We start from the raw sequence: 16,642 nt of genomic DNA, 5'->3' as shown, positions 1-16,642 counted from the left end.
TTGATCCCCGGGTTGGGAAGATCCCCGGGAGAAGGACATGGCAACTCACTCCAGTATTTTTGCCTGGAGAATCACAGAGACAGAGGAGCCTGGCGAGCTGCAGTCCATAGGGTCGCAGAGTCAGACACGACTGAAGCGACAGCATGCACGCATGCATGCACGTGTCTATTAAGTGCCAGTATGGCCAGAGGCCAAGAGCTCACCCTCCAGATGGCACCCCATCCTAGGTCAGGGTAGCCTCATTTCAAAGGCTACATGGCTCCCTCCTGTAGTGAGCAAGGTTCCTAAGCCTTGACAAGCAGGACAGGAGAGATGGGGAAACGTTTGTTTCCAAAAGCGGGGGAAGGATTGAGCAGGGAAAAGATTCACTTGTTAAAAGAAGTAGTTCATTTTGGTAAATAGCTACCCTCAAACCATAGAAGATAAGGAGAAAGAGAAAAGAGCCAGCCCCATACTAGTTAACAGCGCAGCTTCAGAAAGACAGTTGAGATCAGAAGCAGCTTGCTTAGTAATTCTCTTGGTTTCTTTCTCCCTGTCTTTGTCTTTGGTGAATGAAGAGTGTTCCAGTCTGTATCACACTGCACTGAAGCCATGAATTAATTCTTTGGCCTGCTCATATGAAAGGGATTCAATAAAAGTAGAAAGTACTATTTGTAACCTGGTTTATATTGATGGAGGACAAAGGTCTATTGTGAATCCCCAGGGAAGATTTGCTGCCAGCAGCCTTATATAATTATAGGAGGTATACAACATCAGAGTCAATATTTAAATACAAAAGCAGCAGATGGGAAGATTAGTTTTGTTGCTGTATTCAACTCTCTCTCCTTCCCTTTCTTAGCCCTGTCCCAACACAGGCTGGCACAGAATTGCTGCAGGTACTTTCAGACAGACAGGTTGCTTTCCCTTGCTTGCTGGTCACACATGCTATGCCAGCAGCAATGCAGGGAATTTGGGTTGGATAGCAGAATGTGGTCAGTGATAAAGATAAGAGTAAGTAGCAGAGAATTAACAGAACATAGAAAACACAGATGCAAGGAGAGTTAAAGCTTGCTCTTAAAAAGTTTCCATTATTTTGCTGTTTTCCAGCTATAAAACAAGATAGAAATCATTATGCCAGGGTAACTGCCAGAAGGTAGATCAGTTCAGAATAACAGAACACCTGGGGAATCCCTACTAAGAGCCAGCATGACAGCAGTTTAAGACCTCATCCTCCAGGTAGAGCAGCTGTGCTGCCTGGGTTCAAGTTCCAGCTTTACCACTCGCTGCCTATGTGTCCTTGAGCATGGTGCTCAACCTCTCTGTGCCTTATGAGCACAGTGTAGATAATAATAGCATATACTACATGAGATTGCTATGAAAACTAAAGAGAGAATTGTGACAAGTGTTTGCAAGGTCATTGTTAGGAGGCAAACCCTGTGCGTGACACTGAGAATGCAAAAATGAACTGACAGGCTAATGGGGAAAATAGATCCACATATAGAAATTTCCAGTACAGTGAGTTTTAAACCTTCCAGGTAAAGACTGTCTTTACTTTGAACTAGGGTTGCTGAAGGCAGGCAGTCGTAAGTTGAAAAGTTGAGGTATTAAACCCACAAATGGTATATATTCTTTGTAATCAACTGTCTGATATTGATGAGATTTCCACAGAGAGCTGTGGTATAAGCCAGGTTAAGAGGCTATGAATAATAGAGGATTCATAGAATAGCCATAAGGGTAAAGTGCCAATCATGATGATTTTTTATATTAGAGTGAATAAAGAGTACCCACCAAGTGTCTTCACATCTGTCATGCACCAAACACTCTTTTGAAACAGTCTGTTTCCCTTAGGTCACTGAATCCTCCAATACACCTGTGCTGCACAAAGAATTATCCTCATTTTACATGTGAGGAAACTGAGGCTCAGAGAGTTGAAATAGCTTGCCCAAGGTCACATAGCTGCTAAGTGGTGGAACATAAAAGTCAAAGGTCTGTCCTAATAACAAGAACCAAGTCAGCAGTGTTCCAGAACCCAAAAGGAAAAAAATCTTCACAGAAAAAGCTGTGATTAGTAAGTGTTCAAACTCTCCAGCTTTCCACGGGGTCTTGGTTACAGGCTCTCTTCTCTGATATAGGATAAACTCTAACACTTTTTAAAAAGTTATTTTTTGCTTCAAGAGAAATTCAGAAGTAAAATATTACTTTATTGTCAGTACAGTAGTTTTTTTTAAGTCCTGAGAGGAAATGCTTTATCAATTCACAGAAACACCTTTCCTATAATGCACTTCAAAACAGAAACGGAGCAGTGCATTCTGAAATGCATCAGACCTATTGCTTTCTTGGATTGCACTCACCAAGTTATTTTTGATTCTGAAAGCCTTTTCAGGCAGCAGAATTATTATAATGGTTTATAAGGGAGCTCGCTCCTTGTTTCTTCGACAAACCAAAGTACCAAAGTCAGAAAGGCTAAGTTCACTAAGTTTAGGTCATTTTCCACAGGACAGAGCAGAAAGAAAACTGAAGGGAGAGAAGCAGTGGACACATTTTTCTTTTTAGTGTATTCTTACCAGTAGAAGAAGGTGACGACAGTAATATCACTGGCTGAAATCTGCTCTTAGCACTGTCCAAGAAGGGACAAGAAGTACCCTGTCTTTGTGATGTTCACAGGGACCCCAGGCTCAATAGGAGTTATCGCCTTCATCTCTCACATCCACCAGGGGGCGCACTAAAATCTCACATTACTATGGGGACGAATTCATTTCTTAACCTCTCTTGAGCTTTACCCCCCTCATCAGAATGGAGAGTTATAAAGAATAAATGTGACATTCGTTGTAGAGCTCCTGACTCATGGTATGGCCCAATAGATGATAGATTCCCCCTTCTTACCCACCCAAATAAACATCAGAGGTAAAAATAAGTTTATCTGAAAAGACCCAGCTGGCTTCTCAGGCCAAGGTTCTTTTTGTTTCAGAACTTGTCTCCTTCTGACTCAGAGCCTGTCGGCTCTGGAGAAAGAACTCTGGATCTCCACCCTCCCCAAATTACCAACCTCATGCCCATATTGATGTTCCACATCAGAGCGTACCGCAGCCGCACAATTACAGAGGCTGCTTTGCAATTCTGGGCCAGAAGGGTGACTGAGGACCCAACTATGCAATATGGCGCCTGTACTCACCAACTGCCTCAGGCTTGCCAATAGAAGCAGTAGCGAGTCAGAGTGGAGGGGTCATGAGTCCGGAGGTCAGGAGCCCTTGATTCCACTCAGCTCCTCCATCTGTCTCTTGAGCGGCCTTAAGCAAATCATCTCATGTCCCTGGGACTTAGTTTCCTCCGTTGATAAAATGAAACACTGAATTAATTGTTCATCTGGAGAATCCCCTCCAGTTCTGTTCTTCTGGTATTATTCTATTCCAGCTATTATTATAACTGGAATAATTATTCCATTATTTAGTTCTGTTGTTGTTCCATTCCCTCAGAGCCAGGTATAATCCACGGGTGATGGATTATGTCATGATTTGCAAACTTGATGTTACCTAATTTTTTTAACTAACCTAATCACACTGTTTTCAGGTGCTTCAGGAGACTGACTGCCCCGCTGGCTAAATGCTTGTTTCTCCACTGGCTCACTGAACTCATTGAATATTTTATTCTATGGACCCTGCTAGATAAGTTAGGTCCATTTTCCAATTTGGTTAAGGAGATTAGTTAACTGATTGATGCTAACCTTTATCCCCAAACTTGAGTTTGACTTTTTATACAAGCATAAGTCAAGGGATACCACGTTCATTTGTCTAACTTGTCGGCCCCATCTTCATTTTCTCACTGATATTTGCAGCTCAAACATATGGGATCTGAAGAGAAAATGAAAGATAGTTCCAGGCCCTTCACTGCCCTCCTTCACTCATCTTTCCAACCCACACTTCTGCTTACCAGATCACTGGGATCAGATAGATTTCCACAGCAGTCACTATGTCGGTTCGTTGGACCCAGGAGGACTTGACATTTCCCCCCTTCTGTTAGCATTCTACCATTGGATTGCATGAGATTGCCAAGATGTCTGTGAAGGACAATGAGAGGGCCATAAAGAGGCTGTTTCCCTATTTGCCTCCTGGGTCCCTGGCAAGAATGGGGAGCTTTGTGAGCACCAACTCGTGGGAAGTATATTTGGGTGCTACCCTCTGAAGCTACCAAAGAGACAGGCAGGGAAGGATGGAATGAGAGAGAATTGACGGAATGGTCTTCCCTACCCAGCTTTTACTTATTTATCTTTTTTTTTTTCCTTCTGTGGCCAAGGGCATGTTTATTAGTAACAGTTCAGAACATCACAATGTCAAAAGCACTCACTTGTTTTCATCCACACAAGATCAGCTGTGATGCACACTTGCCCCACCAAAACTTTGTTGGTTCTTGCCAGGACACAGGATGTCTTATAGGGAAAGGCTGAAAATGCACCCCAGAATGCCCCCAGCCATGTGGCATTCACCCATTGCTTTGACCATATTTTATGATCTAGTCTTGGGCTTTGTGGATCCAGAAAGGCACCTACGACACGGCCTGCATCATTCAAGCTGCCAGAGCCTGAAATATAAAAAAGCTGGATGTTCATGCATTAATTTATGGTGAGAATTGCAGCTGTTGGGCCAACCAGAAGGCCTGAGTCAGCAGATGGGAGCATCCTCTCGCAGCATGCTAATTATTTCAGAAGCCAAATTATAATCAGAAGGCCAGTTTTTTCACTTAAAGTGGAAGATACAAATTCTAAATGAAGCAGATATTCATATTAACCCAGCCTCTCCTGACAGATAAAGGACGTAGGATACCAAATTATTAAAAGATGGCTTAGGAGCAGGAAACCAGAGAAAGGGGCATTTGCCAACCCTAAGGTGTATCTTTCAGTGCCTTGAGGTCACCCCACACCCCATGGAAGGAAGAGCCTTGCCAAGAAAACTGTGATGCTTAAGTCTGGTGAGCAATGCCTTTCTCTTCCTATGCTAGGCATGGACAGGCACTGCCAACACAGGCTTGGGCAACTCTCCATTTCCAGTACTTCTGTTTCTCATGGTCCTTGTCCTAACAGGGTTACAATACAAAGAATTAGTTTTATGCTTACTTTCTGGGATTGTTCCCAAACAATTCTATAAGAATTAACTTTTAAAAAATATTAACTGATTTTTTTCTATACGTGGTGGAGCTTGGTGGAGCGTAAAAGTGTGTGGTGGAAGAAATGAAAAGATGTAAATAAAAAGGTCGTTTTGGTGTAGCTGCCTGCTGCAGGCAGTCATGAGGTCCTAGCATAGAGCATCCAGTGACCTTGTCTGAGAGTACACAATAAGTAAATGTGTTTTATTGCAGAATCTGAGTCTATCAGAAGCAAGAGGAAAAATCCTCCACTATCAAGTGACCTTGCAGGAGGTGGCAGGAGGGGAAATCACACTACAGAATGTCACAGAAGACACCTCCTGGACCTGGGTCATTCCCAGAACTGGGACCTGGGCTGTGGCTGTGTCTGCAGCTAACTCGAAAGGCAGTTCCCTGCCCACTCGCATTACCATAACGGATCTGTGTGGGGCAGGTAAGTACCAAATTTTCTTTAATATTGCTTGTAGGAAACTGTCTTCCTAATCTCTTATCTCATTCAGTCCCAGCTTAGGGCCTGGAATGAGTAGAACAAGAGTTTAGAGTTTGAAATTAACAGGTTGCAGAGGCTGTCTGAAATTTCCTTTTAGCCAGTGAGTGTGCAAATGAATCAACACCTCTGAGCTTCAATTTCCCCCTCTCTACACTAGGGATTATATTACCTGAATTGCAGGTCATTGTGAGTTTAAATATAGAGACTAATAAATACATAATAGGTGTTTGGGGTTTCCCTGGTGGCTCAACTGGTAAAGAAACCCCTGCCAATGCAAGAGGTACAGGTTCAATCCCTGGGTCAGGAAGATCCCCTGGAGTAGGAAATGGAAACCCACTCTAGTATTCTTGCTTGGGAAGTCTCATTGACAGAGGAGACTAGTGGACTGGAGACCATGGGGTCACAAAGAGTCGAACATGAGTGAGAGCATGCACACACATATAAACAATAAACATTAGTTAAGGAAATATTCATTACATTAAATTGAACACCAATATCTGGCTAATTGTTCCATGAGCAAGAGTAGTATGTATTGTCAAGTTCTAGAAAAAGCATACCTATAGTCAAAACATGTTTTAAAACTAATAGTATTAAAATTAAATTCTGGCTGTAAGGAACTATAGTACAATATTGCTATACTATAGCTCTTTATTATTCAAATTTAGATATGTATCCAACTGTCTACATTGAAAACCTCCCAACTAGCTAGACATATTTTATAGTCACATCCTCTGAAAACTAACTTGTCAGGATTAAATCTGATAATTAGTGAAGAAAATAGATACTAAAACTGTTTTCAAGATCTGTATTGTGAAAGTATTTTAGTCAACATTGTTGGCCTAACTTTTCCCAAAAATGCCTGATAGAATAAAACTCTATAATTAGATTCTTCCTTAAAATTCAGTGTAACAGTCTACCCACACAGGGATCTGAAAGTGAAAGTTGCTCAGTTGTGTCCAACTCTTTGCAGTCCAGGAATTCTCCAGGACAGACTACTGGAGTGGGTAGCTGTTCCCTTCTCAAGGGAATCCTCCCAACCTAGGGATTGAACCCAGTTCTCTCACATTGCAGGCAGATTCTTTACCAGCTGAGGCACCAGGTAAGCCCAAGTATACTAGAGTGGGTCGCCTATCCCTTCTCCAGCAAATCTTCCTGACCCAGGAATTGAACTGGGGTCTCCTACATTGCATGCAGATTGTTTACCAGGTGAGCCACCAGGGGAGCCTAGCAATTATTATTTTGAAGAAGCTTCTACCAAGAATTATCATCTTATATACACTATTGAATCTTGGTTATAAGTCTTTTCAGTCATATATCTGTAAAGGTAGAGATAATATAGTAGATAAAAATACAAATAAATATTAATATAACCTTGGGTCAGCATATGAGTTAGGAATTGCTTTTGGGAGTAATAGTTGCTCTTTCTAGAGGCTTGACTACAGTGACTTACCTAATCTCTTATAGAAGAGAAGTTTGGAGGTAGACGGCCCAGGGCTGGTGTGACAGCCGTACACGTGAGGACTCCAGCCTCCTTCCTTCTGCACCCACTGCCGCATAGTCCAGGATGACTGCTGGAGCCCCAGCTGTCTCCTTCTAGGCAGCAGAAAAGAAGGGAGAAGCCTCACCTCTCACTCTTGAGGAGTTTTGCCCCAGGTCACACAACAACACTTGCAGTATTGACCCTAACTGGTCACCTGGTCACACCCAACTACAAAGGAGACTCGGAAACACATTGTTCTCTTGCTAGAGAAAATGAGGAGAGGGTATTTGGTAGATAACTGGTAATCTCTGCCTCATGTGGGGAAGGTATCTAAGAAGAAACTTGAAGGAAATGATGGATTACCTATGGAAAAAAAGCTTAAACTTTATGCATAGTAAAGTAAGAATTTTTAAAACACTGTAAATAAGGCTTTAAAATGCAAAGAGCAATTTAGGAGAAGTATATGATAGATTTCTGGCAAGTACATATAACTTTTCAAATAAATAAGAGATAATGGGATATGAACAGGAAACTCAAAAATAAATATAACATAAAAGGAATAGGGACTTCCCTCATGGTCCAGTGGCTAAGACTCCACTCTTCCAATGCAAAGGGCCAGGGTTTGATCCATGATCAGGGAACTTGATCCCACATGCTGCAACTAAAAGATCTTGCATGCTGAAGCTAAGACCTGGGCAGTTAAATAAATAAATAAATAAACATTTTTTAAAAATAAATAAATAAAAGGAACAATAAAGATATAAAAATATGTTCAGCCTAACTAGCAATCAATGAGATGCAAGTTTTGAAAGAAAAAAAAACCCATAGCAACCAAATCAAAATGAAAAAGAGTAAGTAGCATCAGCATAACCTATACTGGTGAGACTGTAGGGAAAAGCCACTTTTGTGTGAATTGGTGCAACTTTCTTTACAGTTGAGCCACTAGGGAAGCTCATGAATTGGTATAATTTTCTGAAGAGCAATGTGGCAATTTGTAACATAAAAAACTTCAAATAAGAATATATCTTTTGACCAGGAAACTGTACCATTAAAAATACATCCTTAGCAAATAATAAGGCATGAGCTTAAAAAAATGTAAGCTTTTTTGTTGAATGGTTTTAAAATGTTTTTTTGTTGTTGTTGAAATGGTTTTGAAATAATGAAACACTAGAAAGAGCCTAAAAGTTTATAATAGAGGATGAATTGGTTAAATATATCATAACCTTCACCCACCTTAATCCCACTCCAGCATAAAAGTGATATTGTAGCTGTGTTTTTATTGGTGTGGAAAGATCCACGTGATGAGTGAAAAAGTAGGCTGTCAAAAGTATACCTGGTATGCTGCTGCTAAGTCACTTCAGTCGTGTCCGACTCTGTGAGACCCCATAGACGGCAGCCCACCAGGCTCCCCCGTCCCTGGGATTCCCCAGGCAAGAACACTGGAGTGGGTTGCCATTTCCTTCTCCATGCATGAAAGTGAAAAGTGAAAGGGAAGTCACTGAGTCGTGTCCAACTCTCAGTGACCCCATGGACTACAGCACACCAGGCTTCTCCGTCCATGGGATTTTCCAGGCAAGAGTACTGGAGTGGGGTGCCATTGCCTTCTCCTATACATGGTATAATGCAATTTAAAATATGTATTTACACAAATAGACATTTTAGCACAGTAAAGTCTAGAAGAATGTACATGGAAATATTAACAGAAGTCATATCTACATTGTGGCATTACAGGTGATTTTTATACTCAAATTTGCTTCTTCATTGAATAAGTACTGTCTATGTAATTTTTTAAAGGAATCCTGTAGGGGAAAATTGAGATCTTACCACTGTTTAATATCCTGCTCTTGTTAAACAGTAGTATGTCAAAATACCTTACTTCTTTAAACCTCACTGCAGATGGGCCTTGAGGATATAAGCGTCTTGAATTTTCTGGGCCCATTCCAGTTCTTTTACTTAGATTTGAAAACAGCTTCTCAAAATGACACATTCATTAGGCCTCTGCATTATTGATTCAAACAAAAATTTATTGAGATTACTATATAAGGTAACTTGAGTTCAGCAATAGGTGAAAAGTATGGTTACATTTTCTCCAGTGGGAGGGTCAATCATGTAAAAAAAGTAAACTGCAGTACAGGATATATGTGAGACAAGAGATATGCACATGGCACTCCAGCAACAGAGAAAAGCAGAAGCGTGGGCATGGAGGGGAGGCTTCGTGTGAACAGAGACTAGAGAGACAAGTTGGTGTTGGCCAGGCAAAGCAGTGCAGGTATGCAGGCAAGGTTTGTTTTAAAGTTAAGATCTGAGAAGGCATAGAAGTTGAAAAGAAGAACTAGAGTGGGAAAGAGTTGATGAGAAAGGGGAAAGGGGATCATTAAGGGAATGAAGTTCCTGAGGAGCTGGAAGATGATGGATCCAGAAGCCAAAAAGACATAAGAGACACAGTTCCCCCTCTCAGAATGGAGGCGTGTCAGTAAGGATGAGGGTTAAAATAGAGAAATGTGGAGGGGTGGTAAAGCAAGACATTGAAACAATTCTCTAGACCTGGGCTGCAGCTAAAAGGGTCCTGGTCCTAGAAATCTTAAGAGCCCATTGCCTCTCTTAAGGCCACACCTGAGCCATCCAATAGAAGTAGTCAAGCCTCCTAGGGAGACCTGGACGGCAGATTTGCAAATCTCCCATCCAGGAGCTCTCATGTCTCATAAATTCTGCGTGATCTGTAGGAATACTGCACCATGTACTTTTGCTGCTTCTCTTTCAGTAGAGTTCACACAAATCACAGAAATAGCTTTCTTCCCAGGAAGAGAAAAATAGTGCCCCAAGGGGCAGAATTATATTGACTTTGAGAAAGCAGGGACAACTTGGTTGAAAGAGGCATATGCCGCAGCACTGGATATCAAGAACTATGAGAATGATTTTGTTGGTTTATGATGAAAACTGAATGTGTGCTAAACAGACTGGTCAACAAATAAAGCACATTTAATATTTCTGACCTGTCCCTGTGCTCAGGAATTTTGGAAATTATGGCCAGAGTCAGAAGCTAGCACAACCATAGCGGCCCACACAGATGTCAGAGGCTGAGGCCCCAGGGGGTGAAGTAACTTAGCCAAGATCGTACATCCAATTAGTGGCAAAGCTGGACTGAAAAACCAGGCCACCTGTCAGGTGGGCAATTTTTCCAAATACCTTATGAACTTCATAACTCTATTTAGATGCTCTTAATGAAAATGGAGAGGGAATTTGAATGATAAAGGCTGAAGAATAATTTTGAAAGGTGTCACAGAAATGAGTTGTTAGCCAAGTTCTAAAAGAGAGGGCATGCCCTGGCAAACACAGTGGGGAGAAAATTCAGGCTTGTTCCTGGCAAGTGTGGTGACTCAGAGACTGGGCAATGCCAAGTTGATTTACTTAGCTAATTGCAATGAGAGCAGTGGTTAGAAAAGCTCATTGACTGTGTTAGCTCATCACCTAGCAAAAAGTCTTTCAAACCCTATGTGCTCAATACATATTTACTGAATGAATACGTTTTATTCTCCAAAACAAAAACAAATTTGTGGCATAGCCAGAAAATAGGATACCAAGGCTAATGAAGACAAAGAACCAGGGCTGGGGAATTCCAGTTCCTGGCAAGGTAGCTAACACAAGGTACCAAACCCACCCAAAGGTGCCACAGGAGAGACAGGACAGGATGACTGAGTACCTGTGAATGGGGAATAGTGAGGAATGGAGAGGCCTGAGGTGGCACTGGCTTGTTGCACTCCTTTTTCTTCCCCTTGTTGCCTTGGTATTTTACTTGATATTTTTACTATGGGGCAGGAAAGTCTGGAGGGCAGGGCAGAATGACTACGAGGAAGCCCTGGAACCTAACGAAGAGTGCCTGAGATATTCTCCTGCCCCTCCAACCCCATGGCCTGGCAGTTATAGAAGAGAATGACAGCCCCACTCCCCCATGAAGAGCAGTGTCAGCCACAGAGGCATGGGCAGGTTCTGGAGCTGCCAAGTACACCTCCCAAGAGTCAAGCAGAGCTCAGGGTGCATCACTATAGGCTCTCTGGCCCTCCACTCTGAAAAGCTCCTTCTCCTCACCTAAGCTTACCTGGAGGAACACAAGCTCTGGCTAAGGTTTCACTACTCCCCCCATAGAAAAATGAAGGTCAAGGCTGCTAATCAATCCAAGAAAATAAAACATGACCCCAAAGGAGAAAATAAGGAGAAATCTGAGGGGCACAGTAGTAGGAAGGAAAGGCACCAAGTGGGACTACTTGTGTGGTAGGACGCATAATCAGCACAACAGAAAGAGCAAGAGTTTAGAAAAAGGGTTTCCTTGATGGTCCAGTGGATAAGAAGCCTCCTCCCAGTGCAGGGGCCATGGTTCAATCCCTGGTCCAGGAAGATTCCACATGCTGTGGAGCAACTAAACCCGTGTGCCACAACCACTGAGCCCATGTGCTGTGACTATTAAAGCCCATGTGCCTAGAGACCCTGCTTTGCAACAGGAGAGAAGCCTTTCACTGCTACTAAGAGTGGCCCCCTGCTCACTGCTACTAGAGAAAGCGTGCTCACTGCAATGAAGACCCAGTGCAACCAGAAATAATTGAATAAATAAGAGTTTAGAGTAAGCATAGTAAGTATCCTTAGAAAGATAAGAGAGGATACTGGGAACATGAATCAGAAACAGGTGGTTGTGGGATAGCCCTAAATAGAGATTCCATATGAAAAGTTCAGTTATTGAAATAAAGAACTCACCCAATATGTTGGATAGCAGAAAGGACTTATCTGAAGAGTGAATGAGTGAAGGGAAGATTGGGTGAGAGACTTAAAAGTCATCAAAAGGGGAAAAGAGTTTGAAAAAGGAAAAGACTTAAGACATTGAAAGAGTAAGTGATGAGAATTGCCTAAAAGGAGCCCCAGGAAGAGAAAACGTGAATGAAAGGGGAAAATATTTGAAAATATTTATCAAGAATCTTACAGAATGTACTACTCTGGTGCAGGATGTCGATAATGGGGGAAGTGATGCATGTTTGGGGTCGGGGGTATGTGGAAAATGTCTGTACCTCTCACTCAATTTGCTGTGAACTTAAAACTGCTCTAAAAAATAAAGTCTATTTTAAGTAGAAAGGAGAAAAGATAATGAGTGCAGAATGATCAAGCAGGGCTGCCCCCAAGAATACAAAGATGGATCAATATCAGAAAAGTGTATCAATGTAATTCATTACTTTAATACTGAAGGAGAAAAGGGGGATATGTTCTTAAAAGATATAGAAACATATTTAGTAAAATAAAATTTTTAGTAAATAAATAGTATTTTATAAAAATAAAATCTATTTGAAAGCTATAAAAAAAAAAGGAAAACTTTTTAGGTTTTTAAAGACTTTCTACCAAAAACATGCAGCAAGCATCATCTTAATAAAGATATGTGGGAACATTCTTCTTAAAATTAGCAACAAGATTTTTTAAAAAAAGGAAATGAGATTTAGTTCAAAGATTGGAAAGAAGAGATTTTAACTGTACAGCTAATAAGATTGTTACATGGAAAATTTAACAAGGGCCATAGACAAATTATGAGAACTAATTAGAGAGTTTATCACGTCGGCTAGAATAAGAATAACACACACAAATTCATAGTGGAAAAGAAGTAGAAAATAAGATGCCATTTAAATAGCAAATTAATAGTATAACATGTCTAAGAATTAACCTTAAAAAGCACATTAAAACTTTAAGGAGGAATTTTTGAAACTCCATTAAAAGATATAAAAAGAAACCCAAAAAACTTCAAAGAAACATCATATTTATAAATAGGACAACTTAACATTGTAACAATATCAGTTCTCCCTGAACTGAGCTGTAAATTTAATATAATTCCAATAAAAATACCAGCTGAAATTTTTCAGGACTCTCATAAACTGATTATAAGAGCTATATAGAAGAATAAAGTTTCATGAATACCTAAGATCACTTTGAAAAAAAGAAGGCCAAAACGAGGAGGGACTTTAACTACCAAATAGTCAGGTGTCACAGAGCCTTATAATGTGACCAATGTGTTCTGGTGAAGAAGCTGATTCACACACAAACCCATGAATACATGGAGCTTAGTGTGTGACAGGGGTGGTACCACATTTGGAAAAATTGACCTGTAGTGTGGAAAAAATAATAAAGCTTATTTCCTTATTAAAAAAAAAAAAAAAACCACACACACATACTCTTTAGCTAGATTTGGATTAAAAATCTAAATGTGAAAGGTATTAAAAAAAAAACAAAAACCAAAAGCAAATGGGAGGAAATGTAGTTGAGTATCTTTGTGACCCCAGAATGGAAGGATTTTATAAACAAGATTCAAAATACACATACTGTGGTGAATTTATCCACATCAAAGTAAGTATTTATGTTCAACAAACACATCATAAAATTAACAGACTTGAAAGACTGGAGTGAGATATTTTTAGTGTTGAAAACTAACAAGTGATTAATATCTAGAATATAAAAGTTATTTCTGCAAATCAGGAAGAAGACAGGAAATACAAAGAAAAAAAATGAGTGAGGTATGAACAGGGGAAAGTCAGACAGCTTTCTGTGAAGAGCTCAGCCTCGTAAGAAATCAGAAAACGAAAGTAAAACCGCAATTAAATATTTCCTTACATGTGCCAGCTTGGGAAAATGAGAAAGAAAACACCAAGTGTTGGTGGGGAAATGAGAACTCTCATGCTTTTTCTGTTGGAGGGTCAGCTGATTTACTGTTTTAGAGATTAGTCTGACCATTAGAGAAATAGGTGAATTTAGTTTATAATTGAGAAATTGTGTGCATTTATATGTAGAGAGAGAGTCTATTTTTAAAAACTGAAGTATAGTTGCTCTACAATGTTGTGTTAGTTTCTGTACAGCAAAGTGAATCAGTTATATAATACATATACATATATCCACTCCACAAATAACTGTGAAAAGAAGAAAGGTGAAAAACAAAGGAGAAAAGGAAAGATATAAGCATTTGAATGCAGAGTTCCAAAGAACAGCAAGAAGAGATAAGAAAGCCTTCTTCAGCGATCAATGGAAAGAAATAGAGGAAAACAACAGAATGGGAAAGACTAGAGATCTCTTCAAGAAAATTAAAGATACCAAGGGAACATTTCATGCAAAGATGGGCTTGATAAAGGACAGAAATGGTATGGACCTAACAGAAGCAGAAGATATTAAGAAGTGGCAAGAATACACAGAAGAACTGTACAAAGAAGATCTTCATGATCAAGATAATCATGATGGTGTGATCACTCACCTAGAGCCAGACATCCTGGAATGTGAAGTCAAGTGGGCCTTAGAAAGCATCACTACGAACAAAGCTAGTGGAGGTGATGGAATTCCAGTTGAGCTACTTCAAATCCTGAAAGATGATGCTGTGAAAGTGCTGCACTCAATATGCCAGCAAATTTGGAAAACTCAGCAGTGGCCACAGGACTGGAAAAGGTCAGTTTTCATTTCAATCCCAAAGAAAGGCAATGCCAAAGAATGCTCAAACTACTGCATGATTGCACTCATCTCGCATGCTAATAAAGTAATGCTCAAAATTCTCCAAGCCAGGCTTCAGCAATATGTAAACCGTGAACTTCCAGATGTTCAAGCTGGTTTTAGAAAAGGCAGAGGAACCAGAGATCAAATTGTCAACATCTACTGGATCATGGAAAAATCAAGAGAGTTCCAGAAAAACATGTATTTCTGCTTTATTGACTATGCCAAAGCCTTTGACTATGTGGATCACAACAAACTGTGAAAATTCTGAGATGGGCATACCAGACCACCTGACCTGCCTCTTGAGAAATCTGTATGAAGGTCAGGAAGCAACAGTTAGAACTGGACATGGAACAACAGACTGGTTCCAAATAGGAAAAGGAGTACGTCAAGGCTGTATATTGTCACCCTGCTTATTTAACTTATATGCAGAGTACATCATGAGAAACGCTGGACTGGAAGAAACACAAGCTGGAATCAAGATTGCTGGGAGAAATATCAATAACCTCAGATATGCAGATGACACCACCCTATGGCAGAAAGTGAAGAGGAACTAAAAAGCCTCTTGATGCAAGTGAAAGTGGAGAGTGAAAAAGTTGGCTTAAAGCTCAACATTCAGAAAATGAAAATCATGGCATCCGGTCCCATAACTTCATGGGAAATAGATAGGGAAACAGTGGAAACAGTGTCAGACTTTATTTTGGGGGGCTCCAAAATCACTGCAGATGGTGATTGCAGCCATGAAATTAAAAGACGCTTACTCCTTGGAAGAAAAGTTCTGACCAACCTAGAGAGCATATTGAAAAGCAGAGACATTACTTTGCTGACTAAGGTCCATCTAGTCAAGGTTATGGTTTTCCCAGTGGTCGTGTATGGATGTGAGAGTTGGACTGTGAAGAAGGCTGAGCACTGAAGAATTATGCTTTTGAACTGTGGTGTTGGAGAAGACTCTTGAGAGTCCCTTGGACTACAAGGAGATCCAACCAATCCATTCTGAAGGAGATCAGCCCTGGGATTTCTTTGGAAGGAATGATGCTAAAGCTGAAACTCCAATACTTTGGCCACCTCATGCAAAGAGTTGACTCATTGGAAAAGACTCTAATGCTGGGAGGGATTGGGGGCAGGAGGAGAAAGGGATGACCGCGGATGAGATGGCTGGATGGCATTACTGACTTGATGGATGCAAGTCTGAGTGAACCCCCTGAGTTGGAGAATGACGGGGAGGCCTGGAGTGCTGCAATTCATGGGGTGGCAAGGAGTTGGACACAACTGAGTGACTGAACTGATCTGATATCCACTCCACACTGGTTCACATTTGGGAAAAGAGTACATCATGACAGTATATTGTCACCCTGCTTATTTAACTTATAAGCAGAGTACATCATGCAAAATGCTGAGTTGGATGTATCACAAGCTGGAATCAAGTTTGCCAGGAGAAAATCCAACAGCCTCAGATATGCAGATGACACTACCCTAATGGCACAAAGTGAAGAGGAACTAAAGAGCCTCTTGATGAAAGTGAAAGAGGAGAGTGGAAAAGCTGCTTAAAACTCAACATTCAAAAAATGAAGATCATGGCATCTAGTCCCATCACTTCATAGCAAATAGATGGGGAAAAAGTGGAAACAGTGGCAGATTTTATATTTTTAGGCTCCAAAATCACTGTGGACAGTTACTGCAGTCGTGAAATTAAAAGACGCTTGCTCCTTGAAAGAAAAGCTATGACAAACCTAGAGAGTATATTAAAAAGTGGAGACATCACTTTACCGACAAAGGTCCATATTGTCAAAGCTACGGTTTTTCTAATAGGCATGATTGGATGTGAGAGTTGGACCATAAAGAAGACTGAGTGCTGAAGAACTGATGCTTTTAAATTGTGCTGGAGAAGACTCTTGAGAATCTCTTGGACAACAAGGAGGTCAAACCAGTCAATCCTAAAGAAATCAACCCTGAATATTCATTGGAAGGACTGATGCTGAAGCTGAAGCTCCAGTTCTTTGACCATCTGATTCCAAGAGTCTGATGCTGGGAAAGATGGAGGACAAGAGAAGAGGGCAACA

At 40.7% G+C, this 16,642-nt stretch overlaps 1 protein-coding gene across 3 annotated transcripts in view; it reads left to right on the top strand.

Annotated features, from left to right (window-relative positions):
* The window catches only part of IL12RB2 (interleukin 12 receptor subunit beta 2), a 71,191-nt gene that overhangs the window by 26,784 nt on the left and 27,765 nt on the right, over nt 1–16,642 (top strand). For all 3 annotated transcript variants that reach the window (XM_068965960.1, XM_068965959.1, XM_068965961.1), the window contains exon 8: nt 5,329–5,548. In XM_068965960.1, coding sequence (XP_068822061.1) covers nt 5,329–5,548 — 220 coding nt within the window. The remainder of the gene's footprint in view (nt 1–5,328; nt 5,549–16,642) is intronic.

This window comes from Capricornis sumatraensis, chromosome 2 (assembly GCF_032405125.1).
Source record: "Capricornis sumatraensis isolate serow.1 chromosome 2, serow.2, whole genome shotgun sequence".
NCBI lineage: Eukaryota > Metazoa > Chordata > Mammalia > Artiodactyla > Bovidae > Capricornis > Capricornis sumatraensis.
The sequence above is the reverse complement of the archived record's forward strand: the minus strand, read 5'-3'. Positions and strand labels throughout refer to the sequence as shown.